The sequence below is a fragment of the Erigeron canadensis genome, chromosome 7 (genome assembly GCF_010389155.1).
Source record: "Erigeron canadensis isolate Cc75 chromosome 7, C_canadensis_v1, whole genome shotgun sequence".
NCBI classification, from domain to species: Eukaryota; Viridiplantae; Streptophyta; class Magnoliopsida; order Asterales; family Asteraceae; genus Erigeron; species Erigeron canadensis.
The window spans coordinates 25,099,760-25,114,907 of NC_057767.1; the positions used below are offsets into that span (position 1 = coordinate 25,099,760).

The 15,148-nt window shown below is 33.9% G+C and overlaps 1 protein-coding gene across 1 annotated transcript; it reads left to right on the forward strand.

Annotated features, from left to right (window-relative positions):
* The first annotated feature begins 566 nt into the window (after nucleotides 1-566).
* LOC122609158 (branched-chain amino acid aminotransferase 1, mitochondrial-like) lies at nucleotides 567-14,937 on the forward strand. Its single transcript, XM_043782215.1, has 11 exons — nucleotides 567-623; nucleotides 1,379-1,394; nucleotides 2,844-2,907; nucleotides 3,251-3,422; nucleotides 3,592-3,768; nucleotides 4,411-4,542; nucleotides 4,622-4,711; nucleotides 11,302-11,418; nucleotides 11,497-11,592; nucleotides 11,763-11,875; nucleotides 14,352-14,937. Exons 1-11 carry the CDS (start codon nucleotides 567-569, stop codon nucleotides 14,464-14,466), a joined length of 1,149 nt encoding a protein of 382 aa, XP_043638150.1. The 3' UTR covers nucleotides 14,467-14,937.
* Nucleotides 14,938-15,148: the final 211 nt, after the last annotated feature.

A 15,148-nucleotide genomic window follows, 5' to 3' on the forward strand; every position in this document is an offset into this window, starting at 1 on the left:
AATCATCTTTGAATCTTAACCCTTGATAATAAATCAAAAGCCATGATATCTCTAACTTGACCCCTCAAGTTGTTTTCTTAATCATCTCGTTCTCAATGATATCTATATATTTCTTATCTTTTGTTCTTGATTTTTAAAATAATTAATAAGTGTGTAAACTTAGAAACCAACATATATCTCATCATCTCTACACCTTATGGAAAATGAAATTGATTACGGTTGTTATTAGTATAGCGCGCGATCACAACTTTATTTGTCCAAGTCAAATATATGAAGTAGTGCTACTTATTTACCAAGTCCCATCAATTATCGATTTCCTTACCAAAAAATTGACCACTATATTTGTATTTGTACGTAGTGTCATCAAAATATGAAAAGAGTATAAAAACCATGAAAAATAAATAATAAACGTGAAATAAAAAATACATGACAATATGACATAAAACTTGGTCGAGACATGCACGCTATAAGTACCTACCAAATTTTCTTCAATCTACCCACAAAACTTTCTTTTCTTATAATTAATTTCCTCCGAAACCAAATAATCTGGTTTTTGGATATCAAACATGATCCTTGCATGTAGCCTGTATCTTCGTGGCCTCGCCCAGGCGTCATTATCAAAGGTTTCGTCTTTCTTCATCTTCATCTTCGTCTTCTTTTCATTTGCATGAAGATTTTGATCAAATTAAGGGCAAACGTCTAATTTTGTGAACGAAAACTTAGGATATACTCGTATAAGATTATTGTTTTTGTTAATTTAAGGGGATCATATTTTTAACCAAAAATAACTAATTTTTAGAAAAAAACAAAAAATAAAAAAGGTGGCAAAGAAAATTTGTTTTTATCCACTTCAATTCCGTGTTACAGAAAAACTTCTTGCTACTCGGCAAAAATTTAAAGTATCCAAGTCATGCAAATTCACATATAGAATTTTGATTGTATTTTTTGGAATTATAGTAAAAGGAACAACCGTATTCGATCATTCTCGCGTGATGATCCAAACACATCACTATATTTTAGCTACACCCCAAATTTAAGGTAGTGTATTGTACAATAACGTGAATCATATTTAAGTTTCCGATATACGGTCAAAATATAGTGGTACAGAGCACTACCCTTCTACAATGCCGGCTTAAGCCTTTCTTAGGCTTTAAGCAAGATCAAATTTTAGGGTCTTATTCATTAGCATATAAATTGAAGTTTTTTTTATAAAAAAAAACTCATTTTTATGTATCTGGTTACATATTAATATACTTCCACTTTGAAAGGAACGCATAAAAACATATTACTACCTTCACTGTGAGAGCTAGTTCATTAATCATTACCATGCCTCAACTGTTTAGTGCGTTATTTCTTTTTTTTTTTCTTTTTTATTTAGGTTAAGCACTTGAGCAGTTAAGCGTGAGGATCAGATCAGAAAAGGGGTCTGTATTAAGCCCAACATATAGAAAAAGTCCATATAATAAACCCATCTTATAAACATTTTGGGCCTTGAGATTTTGGTGGCCTTAAAGTCTTAAACCATTGCCTAGCCCATTGATGCTATTGGGCCTGCCCTGCCGTTCTACAAAGCCCTCCAACCATTTTGTAAGGAATGAAGATTAAACATTTAACCTTTGTCTCATAATACAAAAGATTTTCCACTTGAATTGGGTCTACATGTTTTCTGTAATTTAATTTGTTCCAGAGAAATATAATAGTAGTCCTTAGAATTAAAATGGTGGTGATTAAAATTTGACACAAATAGTCGACAAAAATGATTATTCATAAGTAACTTACATAGCCAACACCAGATTTTTAAACTAACTTTATGTCTATCAATTTAATCTTACATTATTTATATCTATATTCTATATCTATGCAATATCATAAAGCAAATTACTTTTGATTTTCAACATTGAAATTAAAATTTCCATATTGATTTTAAATTTTAACAATGTACACATTCTATTGCATGATGTACCATATATCATTATATCATAGCCACGTTAAATCAATAACTTCCACTACTCACCGGCGCCGCCACCACCACCACCAATCTCTGTCGCCACCACCGCCGCTCGCTGCTGCCACCACAGTCACCGCCATTATATCACCGCCACCTCCGTCACCGTCCCAACGCGCGGGTACCGTTCTCATATATTTTAATACATTGTTATCAATTTAGATATAGATATTTTGATGTACATATTCGCATAAAACCTGCAATTTAACTTCTAACCGCCACATATCCAAATTCGTATGGTGTGTGAAAATACACCTCTGATTCTTTATACAACATCGATGCTGATAATAGGGGATGCAAAATAAATACTATATATTCATAAAGAAAATTGTTTGATCTCATGTTCTTAGGGAAAAAAAAAAATTTAGATAAAAAAAAAGTAAGAAAAAAGAAAAAAGAAAATGAAAAAGAAAGAGAACCGTAAAATTGAGAAGTTTTTTGGTGGGTGACTTTCCAAATAGAAGATTCAGCTGTCACGTGGCAAATTCGTGAAGGCTTTTTTTGTTGGGATCATGTTTTACCAGAAAAGAAGATTATTTACTTTTGGGAAATGATAAATCTTTTTAAAATAATAGCCTAAAAATCATTCTAACTATTCGATTGATCCATCTGACAAAATCAAGGAGTGAGATTAAGAGAGAAAATTAGTGGATAATACTTGTCATGTTTTAAAGCTTTTAAGAGGATTTTTAAGCTAATTTTTAGGAGGATTAATCATTTTCCTTTACTTTTACCACCTTGCATGTGTTTAAACTTTAATAGGTATGAAATTGTACTACAAGAATTTGATGTTTGCATTTTTATCCTAAATTAGAATTTCTGGTTTGATTTTTAAAAGTTGGTGCAAGATGTTTAACTGCAGAAGCTACTACTGCTCTTCGAGACAGTGAGCCCATGTTCAGGTATTTTAGGTGTCACTTTAACATTTGTAAAATATTTATTTTTCAATTTGACCTTGACTAAGTATTTTGTGTTATTTAATATTTGATGCAAATATATGAATAAAATTATATTTTATATAACACAAAAAATTGGAAGAAAAAAAATACTTTAAAATGTCAAAACACAAAAAATTGGAAGGAAAAAAAAAAACTTCAAAATGTCAAAAGTGGGTCTTTTGGGACTGATGATGGTGTATATTCTAACCCACGTTAATTTAAAGTACGCGTTAACAGCTTTAAATTTTATTTATTTACTCGTATTATTTATTTTTTTTGTAATATTTGTAAATTTTTGGGTTTTCAGATATGAAGAATACGGTGATGCTGATTGGAATAAACTTGGATTTTGTCTTACACGGACCGATTATATGTATATGGCGAAATGCTCGGAAAACAAAATTTTTCAGCAAGGCCGATTAAGCAATTATGGGAATGTTGAAATAAGCCCAGCTGCCGGAGTTCTAAATTACGGCCAGGTAATTTCTAATAATAGTTTTAAACTATTTTGTTCTACTAGTAAACAGCTTATAGATTAAGTGATAGGGACAAAATACAAAAAAATTGAGGTTTGATAAACATTGATATATGTCTTACTATAAGAGTGTGACATGATACTTAAAAATTGAAAAGTTATACTTCATGTAGGGACTTTTTGAAGGAACAAAAGCTTATAGAGGAGATGATGGTAGGATCTTTCTTTTTCGACCCGAACAAAATGCAATTCGTATGGGGATTGGAGCCTACAGAATGTGTATGCAATCTCCATCGGTACAACAATTTGTAGATGCGGTGAAACAAACGGCTCTTGCAAACAAACGTTGGGTACTTTTCGCTTTCAAGTTCTTTAGCACGTAAAAGTTGTAACAAAATTTGAACATTACCCGTTTTATCGATATTAATACACCAAAACAATAAATAAATTGGAAATGAAAGTAACAAAGTATGTTTAAAATCTGTTTTTGTGTCATACACACTTGATTATGTGAACCAACAAAGAGATAGCCTAATGGTAAAGTCTCAGGTTCGATCCCCGCTTGACACACAAAATAATTCCTTTAAGATACCCGTTATCAATGAATCCTAGACCCACATGTGAAGTTTAAATACGCGGGTTCGATCATTCGGGGTGCCCAGATCATGTGGGGATTAGGATGGAGATATTATACCGGCATCATATGACTCATACGGGGTGAGTCGATAGGTATCCAATTGTGGTATCAGGGCTAGGGTTCCCAAAATTATCCTTTTTCACACTTGATTATGTGACTTCAAAATTTCAAATCAATACTTATGTTTTATTTTTCTTTATACGATACGTACACTAAGCCCATGTAATGAAATGGTCTATCTTGCTTAAAGTATTATGATACATATACTAAGCCCATATGATTAAATGTTTTTATTTTGTTTTAAATTTTTTGAATATTATTTATTAGGCAGTTAGTGTCTTTTTTTTTAAAACAGATTCCACCTCCTGGAAAAGGATCACTATATCTTAGGCCTTTGCTCATTGGAACTGGGCCTATATTGGGCTTATCACCTGCTCCAGAATACACATTTTTAGTATATGCTTCTCCTGTTGAAAATTATTTCAAGGTTTTATTCCAATTAGCTTTTTAACTCTTTCCAGTTTTGAAAAATGTATTTATATTTCATAGACATTTGTTTTTTTAAGGCGCCATTGAACTTATATGTTGAGGACGAGTTTCATCGTGCAACTCGTGGTGGCGCAGGAGGTGTCAAAAGCATTTCTAATTATGCCCCGGTAAATATGTAAGGTTAGAATAAACATGATTCGATTCGAGTGATAAAACATCTATAATCATCCTGTGGAACCTGTAAGAACATAAAGCATAATTGCTATTGATTTCAGGTTCCCATAACAAGGTGATTGAGTAATAATGGGATGAGTAATTCGGCTGGAACATGATGCACGAATTTGAGAGGAATACCCACACGAATTTTAGGGTTTATTATGTGTTGGGATTAACCTTAACTTAGGGTTAATGACTCTCTATTTATAAGGGGAGTATATACACATTCAACCTCTTTGGTGTTTAATGTATACATCATTAGTCCTCTTAGTTTACAATCACCTAATGGGAAATCATATACTACGTCTCTAAGAGTAAATAAGCCCATTATATATTTACTAGACATAGGAATTTCAGTTATCGTCAATTATCATATCAGGAATGACACATGATCAGTGACGGTCACACTAACGTGGTTCCAACATTCTCCCACTTGACCAAGCGATCATTTATCTATGAGTATTCAGTAAGTCCGGAATAATACTCATTTTGTTTAAAACCGAAATCATAGCCAATAAGTACAGTCGTAGAGAAGAACATCAACTCAGGACCCCCACTAGTCAAACTATGACTCAAATTTAAAACTAATAAGCAATGATCAATTGACTAAGACAAATTTTGTTATGTAATGTCTTTACACTGTTATGCGCTCGAAGTGTAACTAATAGACAAACAAAATCTGAATAAAGAGGAAAATTTTTCATTAACATAATAATAATAATGACCAATAAGTATAAAATGCAATCATAATGGGTCTTTTAGTAAGCCTCAACTTCGATACGTATCCTACGAAGATTTTAGACCTTCGGTCATTGGATCCAGTAGCATATTACGTGTACTTATATACTCAATACAAAGAACATTTTCCTCAATCCGTTCACGTAAAACAAATACTTTGTATCGAGATACATCTCAGCTCCAGTTGAACTGTTACTGTTCAAAGAATTACGGTAGTTGAGTTATCACAGTAAAGCTTCAATGGTCTAATAATAAAGTTGACGACTTTCGAGTCCACTGACCAGGTTCTTTAACAACATCTCATGACATGAAATTATGAACGTTCAGACATCATGGTAGACGTTGCAGTCAGTTTCTATTTATAACTCCGTCAAAAGATAGGTTTTTCCAGCTAATCATAAATATACATCCAGAAGTAGATTTTTTATTGGAATTAAAACATCCCACTACTTCCAAGTTGTCACCTCTTCTATAAGTTAATATGTAGTCTTTAGTCATTTGCAGATATCTTAGAACCTTTTTAGCCATTTTTCAGTGTGCTATTATGGGATTGAATAGTTAACTCCCAAGCATACCGTAATGTAAGTGATATTTGAACGAGTACGGACCTGAGCGTACATAATGCTCTTAACTACTTATGAGTAAGGTATCATCCTAATTTGCCCCTTCTTTAATCTCAATGTTTGGACTTTGGAAACAATCACATACGTCTCCTTTTACTAATAGGTCTATAGTGGGTGTGTAATGTTGCATGTTATGGCGTTTTAAGATGTGTTCAATATAAGTCTTTTGAGAAAGAACTAGAACATCATTACGCCTATCCCGATGTATTTCGATACCTGTGACATTAAAGGCATCATCGAGATCTTTTATGTCGACATTCTGCGAAAAGTAAACGTTTTGACTCATGCAACATATCCAGGTTGTCATTTGCAAGTATAATATCATCCAAGTGCAAAACAAGGATTGTAAATTTACTCTCACTGATCTTGAGATAGGTGCATTAATCCACTTGATTCTTCAGGAAGTCTTCTCCTCTTTATGACTTCGTTAAACTTAAAGTACCATTTTAGTGATGCTTGCTTCAACCCATATATGGACTTATTCAACTTGCAAATCATGTGCTATTTACTTTATGGAACTTCAGGTTCACATGTATCCGTCTTATTGCAAGTTTCCATTTAGGAAAGTGGAACTCTAAATCATAATGAGATACAAATGCCATGATGATCCTTAAGGAATCTTTATGAGAAGGGAGATAAGGTCTCTTGATAATCGATTCCTTCCTTTTGAGTAAAGCCCTTTACAACCAGTTTGGCCTTATAGCGTTTGGCGTTCTCATTCGGGTCTAATTTGGTATTGAAGATCCATTTATAACCTACAGGTTTGGATTCTTCAATAAATTCAACCAAGTCCCAAACATCATTATGCTATATGGAATTAAGCTCTCAAATTATGGCTTCATTCCACTAAGTGGCCTGATCGATATTAATGGCTTCTTAATAAGGAATAGGGTTAGTAAGCTTTCCAATGCCCTCAACTTCAGTAAGTTATGAAATCATCAAAGTTTATGGTCATGAGTGACCTAGATGATCTCCTGAGTTAATTTTTAGGTTCAGTAATGAAGATGCTTTAGCATTATTAATAAGATGCTTTAACATTAGTAGTATCCTGATTAGGAGGATTAGGAGAAGGCAGATCAGTGACATTAGGAGCAGCGTTGGGTACAAGAGGAGTTTTCGGAGGAGTAATAATAACCGACGAGTGGTTCCCCTTGCTTTTTGTACTTCCTGCAAATCTTAAGTTATGATTTGTCGTGCTCCCACTGATCTCTTAGTTCTCAAGAAATGTGACATGCTACGTGTCAATAATGCTAGTAGTGTACGAAAGACAGTAAGATTAATAACCGATAAAGAAATAGGTAAGGGATTTAGGATTCAGTTTCTTTAAGTTAGGGTTATAGAGTTATGCTTTGGCAGAACAACTTTATACGTTCATATATTTTAAACTCAGTTTCTTTTCTATTCAAGAGTCTTAAGGACAGATTCTAATGGAACTCTCATTGAGTATATGAACAGTTGTGCGTAAGACCTTAGTCCAAAGGAAAGTAGGTAAGTTAGTGTTGACAAACATACTTTTCACCATGTCCATTAAGGTTCTATTTTTCCTTTTAGCAACATAAAATTCTATTGAGGAGACCGAAACATGTATTGGTTACTTATGTCTTGTTCCTTTCAAAAAATTATGGAAAGGATTAGTAGCTTAACCAATATCAATATGTCAACCATAATACTCACCTTCTCTATCTGATCTGACAACTTATATTTTATGATCATGTTGGTTTAAAACCATAATTTTATGATCAATAAAAGTTTCTAAGGGTTTAGATTAGATATAGGTGCATATAACATGAATAATCGTTAATTAATGTAGTAAGTGATGTATGTTCTGAGATGGTTGCGGGTTAGGGGCTACTAACATCAGAGTGAATTATTTCCAACAAGTTGGAACATCTAGTGGCTCCTTTCTTAATCCCTTAAGCCATTGAATACATGGTTCAAAATCACTAAAGTCAAGAGAATGTAATATTCCATCTTTTATGAGTCGTATCATGCGAACTCGTGAGATGTGGCCAAGATGTTTATGCCACATTATGGAGAAATTCTCTAATTATTTAGGTGATTTTGTCTTTGTTTTAGTTATGTCATCAATATTAGGAGACAACAAAGACTTTGAGAAATTATGATCTAGTTCTAACTTACATAACAATTCATCAAAGAAACTATGACCAAGAAATTCATTATTATGAGTAATGGCAATCTCGTCGTAACCATGAATTATTACATAACTTTCAAGGTCTTAAACTAGAGAAATAGATACAAGGTTCCGAGAAATTCTCGGTACACATAAGGTATCCACTAGTCTAATACACTTTCAAGTGTTTATATATAAATCATAAGTCTCCATGGTTTCGACATATAAGAGATCAACCCTTCCAACTCTAAGCTTTGTTTGGTCATTTGATAGCTTCTGAGTTGTATGGAATCCTTATGTTGAGTTAATCATATGAACCATAGAACTAGAATCACTCACACATATATTAGAAGATACATTAAACATAAAAGAATCAAATATTACATGAAATAAGTTACCTTTCTTAGCTAGCAGTTCCTTGAAATTAAGGCAATCTAGGCACAATGAGAATTTGCAGATAGGATTGCTAGTCAAAGACTTAATGCTAGAGGCAGTAGCACCATGATTATCCTTTTGAACTGTAATTGTAGCATTATTACTGTTATATCTTTCCTCTTAATGGAATTAGTAGTGGTAGTAAGGTAAACACTTTAGGTTGGCCCAACTTAAGACGAACATTTTCTTGCACACACATTGCATTTAGTTCACTCATCGACCATTTATCCTTCATAGCGCTAAAGTTAACTTTGAAGGTGTCGAAATGAGCATGCAATGAGGTCATTAAAAAAATGCACAAGAAAATTGTTAAAGACTTTCAATTTTAGGACTCTTAAACTTATGAGTCATGTCAGTCATATTCATTATGTGTTCACAAACACTGCTATTTCCTTTGTTCTTAAGCTACTTGCATACGCTTTATATATTCCCTCAGATACTTTAATTGATGAAGTTCCTGACCATCATTAGTGACAAGCGATTCACCTTATCCCACTTTCTTAAAATTCGCTTTCTGAGCTGCAGAAAAGTTAGCAGTAATAGAAGTGGGTTCATTGTGGCGAATGGCATAGTCAAGGTCTAGCATCTTCAGAGTTAGAGGTGATTAATCATTTCATAAAGCAAAGTTTGCATCAATAAGTGGCTAACGCCTAAGTTAGGTACTACAGTGGAAATAAGGAGGATATCAATTTATGATACAAGTAATAGAAGATTATTAAAGTAATGCCTAAAACTAAGGACAATAAGATTATAGTGACATAATTAGCTATCTAAGGCAAACCAACTAATGTCTAATAGTAATGGAACTAGAGTAATACCTAAAATAAGTAGGCCTAATAATAATGTTCCTCATAATGACATAATTAGATAACTAAGGCAGACTAACTAATGTCTCTAAACATAATGGAACTAAATTAATGTCTAAAATACGTAAGAGGCTAAAGTAATGCTCCTAAAAGTAATGAGACTAAGACCATTATACTAATGAAGCCAGTGATAAGTAAACCTATTGTAAACACCAAAACAATAAGTTAACATAAGGCTCTACTTAGAATTTACATCACCTTTGGGTAGAAGTAACTAATATTTAAGTACAAATGAGCATTAGGTCATGCAACACAACACTTGTCTTTTGACCTTTGGGCACAAAATCAAGAATCGTGTATATTATGCATGAAAATAGTCCTTTTAGCACACAAAATACATTAAATCACCATTGGGCAAAATCAATATACTTAGTGTTCATTATGCAAAAGGAAAAGAACGTAGCACCATGAGAATCACATTTGACCTTTGGGCACAAATGATAAAACCATGTACATTAGTGCGAAGCCCCCACACACTACGGGGGTCCGGGGGCAGCGCCCCTGGGAGTGGGGTCCAAGGGGCGGCAGCCCCTGGCGGGGTCCAAGGGGCAGAGCCTCTGGCTGGGATCCGACCACAAATTTTCACCCTTAAAGTTCTATGGCAAAAATGTCTTAGAAAAAATTATTTATGAAAAATTAGAGACAAATTCAGCCACAAAATTATAGGGTAAAATAGTAAGCACGAACTCATTCATCAGCTAAAATCATCTTCAGTATAATACGAACTTAAGTAATAACTTGTGATAAAGTAAGCACAAAGTCATCTAATAGTTCGTGATAACATAAGCACGGGGACATCAGTAAGTCGTTATGACATAGGCACGAAAACATCATCTAAGTCGTGAACACGTAAGCACGAAGATATCATAAATTCGTGATGATGTCAGCACGAAAGTGTCATAAACTCGTGATTACGTAAGCACGAGTTTGTAGCTAATTTGTGTATGAAATTAAGCTAAAGTTCGTGGGATGACGTAAGCGCAAAGGTGACATAAGCGCGAAGATGACGTAAGCACGAACATAAGCAGAAGGCATGATGACATCAGCACGAAGATGACGTCAGCGCGAAGTAAACATTAGTCCGTGATGACGTCAGCACGAGTTTTGTAGTTCAGCAGATTTTTAGTACGCAAAAACCCTCGAATTCGAACCAAATCATGATAGATCGTTCGTAACGCGGCTCTGATACCACATGTTGGAATAAACATGATTCGATTCGAGTGATAAAACATCCCCAATCGTCCTGTGGAACCTGTAAGAACATAAAGCATAATTGCTATTGATTTCGGGTTCCCATAACAAGGTGATTGAGTAATAATGGGATTAGTAATTCGGTTGGAACATGATGCACGAATTTGAGAGGAATACCCACACGAATTTTAGGGTTTATTATGTGTTGGTATTAACCTTAACTTAGGGTTAATGACTCTTTATTTATAAGGAGAGTATTTACACATTCAACCCCTTTGGTGTTTAATGTGTGCATCATTAGTTTTCTTAGTTTACAATCACCTAATGGGAAACCCTATACTACGTCTCTAAGAGTAAATAAGCCCATTATATATTTACTAGACATAGGGATTTCAGTTATCGTCAATTATCATATCAGGAATGACACATGATCAGTGACGGTCACACTAATGTGGTTCCAACATGTAAACCTCAATTGATACACTATATAAGCATAAAAGCATTTCTATATACAAAAAATACTAAATTTTCGGGATATGACTCATGATGACATGTAGGTACTAAAGGCAATATCGAAAGCAAAGGGACAAGGGTTCTTAGATGTATTGTATCTTGATTCGGTCCATAAGAAATACATTGAAGAAGTTAGTTCTTGCAATATTTTTCTAGTCAAGGTAATTGATTTTTCATGATTCCTTATGAGAGTAGACGTACATTAGGCATAAGTATTTAACTTGATATTTGGCTTGCAGGATAATGTTATTTCAACTCCTGAAACAGTAGGTACCATCCTTGTAAGAATCACAAGAAAGAGCATTATCGATATTGCTCGTGACTATGGATGCAAGGTAAACTATTTTGTATATAAGAAGGGATTTCAGATTTGGGATTGAAAAGCGTGTTAAAATTATGAGTAATGATTTATAAGCCTAAAATATGTGGATAAAATATGCCTAAAATATGTGGATAAAATTAGTACAATTTCATCATAGCGCGCTAAAGCGTTTCATTGTTATAGGTTGAGGAACGTCCTGTCGCCATAGATGAATTGTTGCAAGCCGATGAAGTTTTTACTACTGGAACAGCCGTTAGCGTTGCTGCAGTTGGTGGCATAACATACAAGGGCCAAAGGTAAAATATGAGCTACTTATAGTTAAATGTTTTTTTTTAACGCTCGTTTTTTTAGTTAGAGTCTGTTCGCCCCATACGTGATCTCTACACTCACCGGGCAGGATGTCATCGCGGTGGTTCACCGGGAAAACCTTCGGATATATTGCCAAACGGCACGACATCTACGACATTGAATGCCATTTAGGGTAAAACACGCACCCCTTGGATTCGAACCCTGGTTGCCTAAGGAATAAGCCTTCAATGGAAGTCTACCCATTGGCACTTACAGTTAATGTAACATCATTTAACTTATTTATTTCCGTATCAACATTCAAAATCATATACAAAACGAATTGATACAATATTATATAAAATGGTTGCATGTGTGGGCTTTTTACCAAGACGAGGCCCATAGCGTTTGATGGTCCCTGGATATCCAAGTCAATTTGATACATCAAAAATTTTGAGCCTACTATTTTTTTGAGAAAATGTCACAAATGGTCCCTGTGATTTGTCACTGTAGCGTTTTGCCCCTTGTGCTTTTTTTTCCATTGCAAATGGTCCCTGACTTTTTTATTTTCGTTGCCAAGAGCCCCTGGCACTAACTTCTGTAAGTTTGGGCTGTTTAAATCCTTCACGTGCGAACCACATGAGGGTATAATTGTCTTTTTAGCAACCACAGGGACTATATGTGACAAAAATCTTTTTAAATTATGGGAGGATCCCATCAAATTTTCACAAACATAATTTGTTCTATCCTCTATATAAACATAATTTCCCTCATTCTCTATTTACTTTTGGTTCATCCATCCATCCATTTTATATACATAGAAAATACATATATTTGTGTATATATGTATCTTTTCTATCTTTGATTTGTACCAGAAGTCATTTTCTAAAACCTACCGGCCGGAATAACTCACCGTCGCCAATAAGAGGCACCACCGCCGCCATCTATATTCTCTTGCCAGAAAATGCACAAATAATCCTCATCTAGTCATTCTACTTCCATTTAATCCTTTCTCTCCATTCTTTATTCCCTCCTTTCTCTTTACCTTATTATAATGTATGTATAAAATTGAAATGGAAATAGAGATCTGGGGACAAAAATTGTTGGCCGGATTATAGTGATTGTGGTGGTGGTTGAAGAAGGAAAGAGAAGGTGGAAGAAGTGTGGTGATTTTGGTGGTATATGTTTTGTTTTGTTAAACATGGATAGATAAATATGTGATCTTTCTGGGTATGCTTTGTGTCTATATAGTTTATTACATATACATAGATATACATATCTTATAGTTTGATAGATATACATATCTTATAGTTTGATAGATATGGGAATATACATATGTTATATTTTGTTAGATATGGGAATATGTTAGAGTATATGTATAAAGAAATGGAAAGAAATCTGGGGAAAAAAATGTTTGGCCAGATTGTGGTGGTGGTCGTAAGAAGGAAGGAGAGGAGGAAGGAGAAGAGTGTTTCTTTTATATAAATGGACAATTATACCCCCACTAACGGTCTTAAACTAACAGAAGTTAGTGCCAGGGGGTTCTGGCAACAAAAATGAAAAAGTCAGGGACCATTTGCAATGAAAAAAAAGCATAGGGGGCAAAACGCTAAAGTGACAAACCACAAGGACTATTTGTGACATTTTCTCCTTTTTTTAATATTAAAACGCTAGATAAATTAAGGCCACTTGATGAAACTTGGGTTTGATTAAAACCGGTTTGGCTTTTAAAAAACTCATTGGTTTGAAACCAGTTTGGGTTTCCGTGTTTTCAGACCGGGTTGAAATCAGGTCGGAGTTGGTTTTTGGCGGAAAAAAAAAGGAATACCCGGACTATGTTTAATCCAAAACCCAGTTTAAACCGATTCGAGTTGGATCAAACCCGGGTTTGGTTCCATTGACCATAAACCGGCTCAGGTTGGTTTGGGTCAAATCCAGTTTTTCCCCACCTCTGATCATGCATAAAATCTTTATACTTTATTTCTTTTCTCATGGGGTATATATAATTTACATTCATTATAAATTGAAAAGTTTACCTTTTAAGTTCATAAAATCTCAACGTTTTTACTCTTCTCTAGTGTTTTGTAACCTTAACTTTGGCACTTGTTCTTGTACATAATTTAATGTAGTGTATTTGTTTTGGTTGGAAGGGCCTTATATGTAGTTATGACTTAAAAGATAGAGGGAGTGGTTTCTTCATAATATACCTTTTAGTCACACCAAACAATAGATATTTTATAGCATTATATTTTGTAATGTTTGGCTAAAAGATAGGAACATGTTAAATAAATTTTTAAAGATTTTATATATATATATATATAACAAAAAGTTCACCTTAAATTTTTATGATAAATATAACTAATTTATCACTACCCATAAGATAGCGTGAGTATATACACTTTGAAAAGTAAATTTTAATTATGTACGGTCTTAAACAACTTTCCTCATTGAATGCTTAATTTATTACGAGTACATTTTTGTATGTAGAGTGGAGTATAAAATTGGAGATGGACTGGTGAGCCAGAAGCTGTACAAAACACTAGTAGGAATTCAAGTTGGAAAAATTGAAGACAAATACAACTGGGTTATTGACATTAATTGATGGATGATATCAATTAAACTAACTTTTATTGTTTGTGTGCATATGACAAAGTTATGCCCAATAAAGAAAATGTAGAAAGAAAAAAGGTTGCAATTGTAAACGAAGAATCGCTAGTTTGTAATATATATAGTCGCTCTAGTCACGTTTTTTTTGGAACTATAACTTTTAATAATCTAATTAAAGAAGGTTTTTGTAAGTGTGAACGAAATTTTTTGTCTTCTTGATGCACCAAACCTTAACGTGAAAATTTTTGTGTATTTTTACTCGTAATTTTTTTTAAAATCAAACTACTAAGGTTTCCCCCCATCAGGTATTTGAAATAGGCATTTCTATTTTGAGGGAGCTCTCTAACGCAGACTCGGTTAAGACAACATATATTAGACCTCCCACTGTCGAATCGCGATACGAAGTTCTCAAACGAAATTCACCTTTTAAAAAGAGCAGCTGAAGTTAGGGATGAATCTAGTTATGTAAATGTTGTATACTAAATTTTTATCTCTTGTACTTCTTGTATCTCAACATCTAATATTTTGCTAGTTGATCTTCTCTTATCAATAAATCTTCTGCCGTTCTCTAAAAGAAAATTATACATGAATACGACAGCTACAAACTCCAGTTATAAATTAATTATGCAAAAGATAGATGTCTATGCCAAACTCCTTCAAGACGTTAGATCAGGCGG

Coding starts and splice junctions, on each gene's coding strand:
- LOC122609158 (XM_043782215.1), top strand. CDS start 567: ATGATCCTTGCATGTAGCCTGTATCTTCGTGGCCTCGCCCAGGCGTCA. Junction 3,423..3,591: donor GAGTTCTAAATTACGGCCAG/GTAATTTCTAAT, acceptor TACTTCATGTAG/GGACTTTTTGAAGGAACAAA. Junction 11,419..11,496: donor GCAATATTTTTCTAGTCAAG/GTAATTGATTTT, acceptor TTTGGCTTGCAG/GATAATGTTATTTCAACTCC.